The sequence below is a fragment of the Eurypyga helias genome, unplaced genomic scaffold (genome assembly GCF_000690775.1).
Source record: "Eurypyga helias isolate BGI_N326 unplaced genomic scaffold, ASM69077v1 scaffold8310, whole genome shotgun sequence".
NCBI lineage: Eukaryota > Metazoa > Chordata > Aves > Eurypygiformes > Eurypygidae > Eurypyga > Eurypyga helias.
In genome coordinates, this window is record NW_010223755.1 from 51,800 (window position 1) to 60,901 (window position 9,102).

Genomic DNA, 9,102 nt, shown 5'->3' on the forward strand with positions numbered 1-9,102 from the left:
CCCCAAGTTCTTCTCCTCGGGGCACTGCTCTCGATCCATTCTCCACCCAGCCTGTCCTTGTGCCGGGATTGCCCCAACCCACGTGAAGGACCTTGCACTTGGCGTGGTTGAACAGACCCAGGCAGACCATTATTTCCCATGACAGCAGCAAAGGTGAGTGATCTGCCTTTTATTTCATCTTGGAGAAAAATGCTCCTGTCAGGGGATAATTGGGACTCTCTACAGCGGGAGGCAGGCGCTGGGCTGCTGAAAGGTGAAGGCTATTTTGAAATCAGCTGAGCAGAACCGGCAGAGAAAGCCGCCCAGGGAGATGATGTGCAAAGGGTGCTGCCTCGAGAGGCATCCCAAGCCTCTTGGTCTCCAAAGCTCACTTAGATTCCCTATAAAACCCTGTTTTATTTGGTCCTTCCAACCCTGAATTGCTGGTGGTTCGTGCTGCAAATCCCTTGCGCCTCTTCTGGGCTGGCTCCTGTCCACCCACCCAGCGCTGGCAGCATCTGGGATGAGCGGCATGGGAGCCTTTGCCGGACGGTGTTTTGAGACTGAGATGAAAGGTGCCATAGAAAGGCACAAGATATTGCTGTTCAGCTCTGCATAGAGAGGTTTGTGCCGCTTTTATTTATACACATGCTGGCTGCAAGACACAAAAATTACTTAATCAATCCTCCCCCTCGTCTGGCGTCACAGGCGGGATGGAGGCTGCCTGCGCAATTTTGCACTGAAGATGACAAATTGCTCCAGGATAACGGCAGCATCTCCAGCTCCCACCTCATTCAGCGCGGGTCTCGCTGCGCTGGGCTCGCAGGCTTGGCCAAAGGGTTGCCCAGAGGCCACGAGCATCTTGCAGCATCCCCCTTCCCAGGCCGGGTGTGGGGACATGGCAAGGGAAGCTGGGATCTGCCTGATGCTGTTGCACAGCTGAAGGAGTGGGGTTTTCTGCCAACCTGTCTGCGAGCCACCAAGCCACAGGAAGGACGAGCTGGAGGTCCAGTGCCACATGGCACTCCTCCTGCCACGCCACTGCTCTCTGTCTGTCACCTCAAGCCAGGGGGGACAAGCCTGCCAGGGCCTGGGACCCTGCCGTGACACCACCAGGACAGGCTGCCACCCCACCAGGCTCCCTCACCTGCTGGGCAGGGAGGTCCTAGGAAAGAGCAGGGAGGGAGTTTCCTGACCATAACTTTCCAGCCACATTTTTCAGGAGGCAGGAGTCTCAGCATCGAACACTTCCAAGCAACAAGAGGGCTAAGCACCAACCTCACAGCAACACGCACACGGCCTGCTCCAGTGAGCAACCCTACAGAAACAAACCCGTCACCCCAGGCAGCACTAACCCAGGAAGGGGATATAGCAGAGGGGAAATGGGCAGCAGTGAAAACTCCCCTGAAGTGAGACAAATGGCATGAAGAAAAAGAACTGGAGACAGTGCATGGAGGGTGGGTGCCTGGAGCTCACCTCATCCCGCAGCTGCAGCATCTGGGGCGTGCAGAGACACGATGCTGCTTTCGTAACTGCTGAGTTGCCTCTCTCCCTGGCCTCGGTCTGTGCCCACCGGCAATTCCTTCTGGCTGCTGCAGCACCTTGTCCTTCCCACAGGCAGCCCCATGCCCTCCGCCATCACCTCGGATGCTCTGTGCACGGCCCAGCGGGGCAGAGAGCAACCGTGGGGCGGGGGGACACACTCACTTCAGGCACCTCTGCCCTGCCAGCAGCACTGTCCTAGGGACCAGCATCCTGCCCAGGAGCCCTTCTCAGCCCCATCCTGCCCTTTGCTTTCTGGAGACAGCCTGGGGGCCATCCAGGCCTGGGTGCAGACCCCACTGTGTCCATCCAACCCAGCTGCTGTCCTTGGGCTTTGGACTCCCCCAGCTCCACAGCCAAGGTGGGCACCAGCAGACCCCCCCCATACTCCCCAACACAACTCTGCCCAAAAACTCCCACAGAAGGGCTGGATGTTGCTTCCCCTTTAATTTACCACTTGTCAGGGGGAAGGGTTAAAAAAAAAAAAAATCAATAAATAAAACATCCTGGGATGCTTGACGAGGATGAAACCTCTGAAACTACAATGTGCTGGCAGCTTGTCCCATTGCCAGAGGGGGGGAAGTGCGTCTCCAGCCCTCTCTCCCCACCACCCCATCCCAGCACCACCAGGTCCAGGTGGGTTCAGATGTGGTCAGACGATGCTCCTTGAGAAGAAAATGAAACCAAAGGTCAGGACATGGTCATTCACAGTTGACTGGTGGACGAAACAACCCCCAGGGCCTGACACCCCCGGCTCACCCGCCGGGAGGGACCTGTCCCACCTCCCTTGGCTATTGCAGAAGCTTTGAGACAAAGCCACTCGTTTCATGTTGCATGTCACACGGCGGGGGGACACACCAAGTCACAAGCAGTCCCTGCACAGAGCCACTTGTCCTTTGCGGTAGTCACGGCAGGGGCAGAGGCGCCGGTACTTGGTGTTGTAGCCTGCGCAGCTGAAGAGCAGCGGCTCCTTCTGGAGGTAGCACTCGCGGACGCTCTCAGCCACCGCCGGGTAGAGATGGTTCATTTCGTACTCGGTGCTGTCACAGGTGATGCTGAGCCTGGGAACAAAGACATAGGTGGGTTGGTTTGGGTGAGAAGGCTGCCTGGGGTTTCACTGAAGGGTTTGATGCTGTTCCGTCCTTCCCAAAGAGGTTCCTTTGCTTAGTGTTGGGCAAATCTTTGCTGGTTCCACTGGGAGCCACAAGCGCACTGTTTGGCACCCCTTGGCCAGACGTGAATGCTTGTCACCAGCCCAACGCACCATCCAGGAAGGCGTGTTGCAACCCAACCCTGCAGCCCAGAGACCACCCCAAACCCCTGTGCGGGCCACGAATGGCTCAGCACATCATGCACAAAACCCCACCCAATTCTTCTATTCCCCCGCTGACCAAAAGGTCTCTCCCCTCTGTAAGCACTTCCCACAGCAGCTAACATCCCATGGAAGGGCACACAAGTTCAGTGGATGCCCACGTGTCCCCCTGCCAGCTGGGATTAGCCAGCAAAACAGGCAAATGCCCCAAGGAGCAGAAGTGCCCGGTGCAGATCCCAGCATCACCCTCCTCCCACCCACGCCTGCAGACGGGGTGGCAGCACCAGCATCGCCCTCCCACCAACCCCTTGTAACCAGTGAGTCCCTGAGCCAGTTTGTTTTAAGGCCTGGAAGGGGGCATGGAGAGTAGACCATGAAATCCAAGCCCCAGCTCTAATTTATCACGTAAAAATGCCAGCGGGATTCTGAGCGCCAGCCTGACCAGCGTGACAGCAATGGTAATGCTCGCGTTTTAATTGCCCACAGAGCAGCACGGAGCCCAGTGGCAGATTTACGCTCTTAAAACTTCAACGCTGTGTGTTCAAAATGCAGTTTTATAGAGAAAGACAATTTTAAAAAGAGAGAAAGGGAGAGAGCGTGGAGGAGGTGGAGCGGAACAGGGTGGGAGAGAGGCAGAAACGTGTCTGGAAAGGCTATCGTTGCCCTCTGAAGCGTGAAGCTGGTCAAGGCCACCACGGGCAAGCAACGGGCTGCTTTGCAGACAGCACCCTGCCTACATCGCCCCGGGCACAAAGGCACCTCGCAGGGATATCAGGAGGGAGGACATGAGGAAAACGGGTGCTGGGGATGGGGGGAGCAGGAGGACCATCATCTGACTGATGGCCCCCACCACCACCTCGCGGAGAAGATCACCACTCACTGGAGAAACACCTCCTTCTTGTTGAGGAACCTGAAGAAGGTGGGCTCGCAGACCAGTCCGTGCTGCCGGCACGTCTCAGTGCAGGCATGCCGGCCCTCTGACACCCACACCTGCAGCGAGTCCACCGGGGGCCAGGCGCGGGGGTCCTGCGTGGCGCTGGGGGACCACACCAGGTGAGTGGTGTTGGGGGACAGGGCCAGCGAGCTCAGAGTGCTTTGCATAGCAGGACTCTTGGCCTTGGGAGGCAGAGGAGGAAATGACGTGGTGCAGAAATCCTAGTGGGAGAGAAGACAACAGGTCAGCGCCCAGAGGGACAGAGCAAGACACTGGAGATGGGGAAGGGAGGCTGCTGGTGGGACAGGAGTACACTTGGGCTTCCCAGTTTGCTCTTCAAGTTGAGGTCACCTGCCCGCAGGGATGGCATCTCCTGCTGTGGGAGATGAAGGCACCAGCTACCTATTCTTCTCCCAGTTCTGCTTTATTCTCTGCAGCAGAAAGGCCCTGACCCAGCCCCACCACCCCCAGCCACTCCCCACCAGCATATTTAGGTCATAACAAATCTTCCCCAGCCCCCACCTCCGGGCACTCTCTCTCTCACAGGGCTGGGACTCTGGGCAGCTGCACTGGGTCAGTGGTTGCTTGCCCAGGGAAACAAGGATGGACCCACAGGAGAACAGGGATGGTCCCCCAAGGAGAACAGGGATGCTCCCCAACCTGGTGCTGAATGTAGGCGTGGATCCGCTCCAGCATCCCCTCGCAGGTGTATTCGTAAGGCAGGTAAGGGTCCACCTGTGAAGGGGGAAGAGCAGAGCGCGGGTAGCAAGCGAGGACAGCCTTGTCCTTCCCCTGGGCCCGGTGGCACAGGACAGCAGCAGGCTGGGCAATGGCTGTTCCCACCCGCTGAAGCCCACGGCCCGTGTCTGTGCACTAAAGCAAGCAGGGCAGAAAATGAGGGCTGGAAAAACTTCATAAGCCATAACGCACTTGAGAGAAAGAGGATGAAGGATTAATTTGGGTTCAACCAATGTATTGGCAGAAATGAAGTCACCCTGTTCCATTTAGTCCCATTTTTCTTCATTTTTGATAAGTTATAAAATAAAATCAGTTTTCATGCAACAGGGTACTTCCAATTAAAGCATGAACTGGTTCAGCCCAAGACATACCCCACAGCCATGGGAAAGGGGCGGTGTATTTTAAAATACAGGGGAGGAGTTAAGACTGGTAAAGATGCCAAGCTAATCCAGGGCAAGAGCTCCCTGGTGATGCCCTGGGTTTGATCTAGCATTCCCTGTTCCTCTGCTCCTGCGTGCTCCGACCTGCTGCCTGCCTGCTCCAGAGAGGAAAAGCACGGTCTGGGCTTTGCTGTCCCGGCCCTAGGACCTGTCAAAATGCCCAGTGAAAAGCCCAGGGCTGGGACCAGCTGTACACAATACAGGAGAAAAATCCCTCTTTTCCTACTGCCACTTTTCTGAGGGTTTGCTGGTCAGTGCGGATGGCTGTGATGAGGTGGAAGCCCACATCTCCTCCGGCCTCCAAGGGTCGGTGTTCCCAGCTGCCACCAGCACAGACTGGGATGGGGCAGGGAGGCAGCAGCTGGAATGGAGCAAACATTGATGTCCACATTGATGCCAGAGCTGTCACTGCACCCCCCTCACTGATACCTGCTATTTATACAGGGCTGGCAGTGCTGAAACCACGGGGGTATTTTTGAAGTGGGTTACGAAACGCTGCCAGCCTTTGTGAGACTTCTGCCTGTGCTCACTTCCCTACATTGCATCTTCCTGCTCCAAGAGCCACCCTCGGGTCCTGGCGTGGGAAAGCCACTACTCTGCACAGCAGCTCAGCAGCATCCCCCAAATGAGCGTGTCCCTGGCACAACGGCGACAGGTGATGGCCCAGGGCAAGCAGGCAGGAGCAGGCAGGAACAGGCAGGAACAGGCAGGAGCAGGCAGGGACAGGGAGGAGGCGGGGGAACAGGCAGGAGCAGGCAGGCTGGCTCGCTGCCCTCCAGTGCAGCCGGTGCATGGCCGTTGCCCCAGGGTCAGCAGTGATTTTCCCCATGAGAAGAGCATTGTCATGACAGCTGTGTCACTGATGCACCCCTTCCCTCTGGAACAAATTTACTGTTTAAGGAACTTTCTGCCCTGGCAAGACAGACCTTTCAACATGCCTTTATTTTTCCAGAGAGGTGTTACATGAGCTGCAGGATGTTGGTTTGTGGAAGTGCCTGGTCCTTGGACCCACCTTTCCCATATGCATCTCTGCAGAGCTTCATGCAAAAGAAAGATTATAAGCAAAACACCCCAAAGATAATTCATCCAGAAGAGAGTTTCTTCCATTTTCTGAGCTCTGCACCTCCGAAACAGCTATCTCCTTTTGAAGTACCTGTCAAACCCAAGCTCAAAGGCTCAGTCTGCCGAGAAGATTGCTCTAAGCATCTCCCTACCATAAATATCCCACCTGAGATCTCAGCCAGGCTGGAAATCGCAGCTGCTCTGTCTAATTACAGATGTGCACGCTAATCAGGGCTGACACGATGACAGGCAACGATCTTGCCTCCGAACTGCTGATGAAGGCTCAGTTAACTGGGGCAGATTCCTCCACAAAGCAGAACTGCCTGTCTCAGTCGCACAAAGCCTGAGCCAGGCTGAGTGCTGCCTGGCACCAATTTGGGGGAGACAGACCACTCCTTGCTCAGCAACACCAACGCTCAGTTCTCATCTTGCTGCTGCTTACGTGGCCGCAATGCTGGGGGAGCTTTTCCCAGGACCTTGTTAATGCTAGGCATGGTGCAGACATAACTGTGCAAAACAGCCTCTTTCCCCCAAAACATCACCCTCACACCAGGTGGGATGCAGCACATCCACAGCGGGGTGGAGGCAGAAAACCTTCTTGCACCTGCAGATGCACCTGGAGGTGATGCTCTGGGCACAGTCCCACCTTCCCGCAGGCTCCTGGGAGCCCTGGCGCATCCAAGGGCATCGAGAGGCTGTGGCCAGAGCCCACTGCAGCCCCCACTCCTCCAGCCCAGACCCTTCATCTGCACCTCTCCCCTCCGGGAGCTCCCCCAAAGACTCTTGTTCCTCCCTACTCATCCCTCCCAGTCTCATAAGGATTCAGCTCATGCAGTCTGGACTGATAGAAAACGCCAATTTCAGGAAGATAATTGTTTAATTAAAATTGTTAAAATAAAGTCTGACAGGCTTGGTCTCCTCCCGACAGCTACATGGTTAATGCTGCTCCCCATGCCGGGAGCTCAGTCTCTCCTCAGAGACCAGGGAGGGAGGAGGTGGGGGGGGCTACAGGGTGGAGACCTCTGCATTCCGCTGCCCAACAGAGCGATGCACGGGATGCCACGGGAGGGATCAGGGGGGTCAGTGAGGACAGACTTGACCATCCTTTCCTCCATGCATCCATGGGGAACACAGAGCCAGAGCTCTCCAGCCCCAGTGTTTCTCCATCAGCCAAACGGGGAGTTACTGGTGCCCCATGGGGATATACCATCGCAAAAGCCCTCATCTTACAGTCTTTGGCAGCAATCCCAGAGCTGAAGAGAGCAATAAGTCTCCCTTGATCAAAAGGAAAAGAAAGGAAAAAAAAAAAAAAGTGCCAAACATCATCAGACACATAAGTAGAAAACTAATGCAATTCTCTGCCGGCACGTAACAGCAGGCTGGGAACGCTTTAACCAGCTATTTTCGCTGTGATGTTTAATACACCACTCTTTCAAGCTTAGTCTGAAATGTATAATTTTCCATTATATTCCTGTATGTTTGACTTTAATATAATGAAGCCTTCTCCCTTCACTACACCAAAATATTTGGTCTATTAAATTGCTTGTGCGAGGACTATTTTTGACAATGGAAAGAGCTGAAGGCCAAGAAAATGATGGTGTCTGCAACCCCCTCTTCTTCTCCAGCCTCTAACCTCTGGCTAAAGGCTGTAAACCATCACCAGGACAAGCCTCCCAGCACCATCTTTCCCTGGGGGGCACAATTTGTCTCTCGGCCCTGGGTGACTGAGCCAGGATTTGGTCTCTGGGGTAAAGGGGTTTGGTACTTCCACAATTTCAATTTTCCTTAGAAATAGGTCTGGGATGTGAGCCATTAGGGAAACCCAAAACTGCTCCAAGGGTGGATGAGTGGCAGAGGCACAGCTTGCCAAAACACTTTCCCCAGCAGTTGTAGGGTGATCTGGAGCAGGTGCCACCTTCGAAGGGATGAGCACAAGGATTTTTCGTGGGGAAAAACCCCATATAGCCAACTCAAGGCACGTCCAAGCCACGATTCAGGTCTCTCTCCAGAAGGAGGAAGTTTCTTTCAGGCAAACTTAAGTTGGCAAAGGATGCTGGCTGCATCTCAACTCCTTTATCTGCACCTTAACTCCTTTATCTGCACCTCAACCCCTTTATCTGCACAAATAAGGCAGCCAGCCCAGCCAGCAGACAAACACACCCAAGGCAGGTCTGGAGCCTGAGCAGGGCTGTAGAATCATAGAATTCTATGTAGCTGCAAGGACAGCACATCCCACCCTGCGCTGCAGCTCTGGGAGCCTGTGATATACATCAAGACAGTTGTACAGCCGCGCCGGCAGCAACCTGGCTGAAGAACCATGGGCAGCCACAAAGTAACACCAAAATATTGCTGAAGCACCAGCAAATCCCCAAGAACCTTGATGCTCTAAACCAGGGCGAGCGTGTTATCCGCTTGACCGTATCAGAATTACTAGCAGGTTCACGAAACCAGCTCCCAGAGCCCTCAAGGGGCTCCTGGCACCCAGCACAGTGTGGCTGCTGCCAGGAAAAGCTGATGGCAGAGCAAAGGAGACATCTCATCGCTTCCCATAACATCCCACCCCCAAAAGTGGTTCATTGTGTTTTGCCTGGAAAATGCAAAACTAAAGCTGTGGGAGAAGGGATTTTTCAGTCATATGACAAAAGAAAAATAAAGTCCTTTTCAGGTCAGTTTTCAATTTCCAATGTTTCCGCCCATCAAGAAGGGGAAAAATGCCGTGTTTCAGGTTTGGCAAACTGTTTGGGTTGGTGAAGCGAAGGGAAATGCATCATTTTGGACACAAGCCTTCCTTTCAATAACCTGGCAGGGTATTTTCAAACAAAGGCAGGCAGACGCGAAACAAAACCACATTATTGCATTCCAGTAATGTTGAAATGAAATGTTTCAAGTGAAAAAATAAATCGATGGCGATTACCCTGAAACACTGACAAATTTGTTAAATATTCTGATACAAAACACCCTGGTTTGCCTTCAGGGGAAGAAAAAAAAAAAAGTCAGGAAAATTGTGTCTCTGAGCTCTGGTAGCTGGCTGGGAGCAGCAACCCTGAACTGCCTGGCCACCAGCTTTCCACCACCCCTCCTGCTAATGCCCTTGT

The 9,102-nt window shown here is 54.3% G+C and overlaps 1 protein-coding gene across 1 annotated transcript in view; it reads right to left on the reverse strand.

Moving 5' to 3' along the window:
• Window positions 1-2,139: 2,139 nt before the first annotated feature.
• MGAT5B (mannosyl (alpha-1,6-)-glycoprotein beta-1,6-N-acetyl-glucosaminyltransferase, isozyme B) overlaps window positions 2,140-9,102 on the reverse strand; it is a 31,764-nt gene continuing 24,801 nt past the window's right edge. The window contains exons 13-15 of the mRNA XM_010151417.1: window positions 4,428-4,502; window positions 3,714-3,988; window positions 2,140-2,582 (exon numbers count right to left, since the gene is read on the reverse strand). Coding sequence (XP_010149719.1) covers window positions 2,384-2,582; window positions 3,714-3,988; window positions 4,428-4,502 — 549 coding nt within the window. The 3' untranslated portion in view covers window positions 2,140-2,383. The remainder of the gene's footprint in view (window positions 2,583-3,713; window positions 3,989-4,427; window positions 4,503-9,102) is intronic.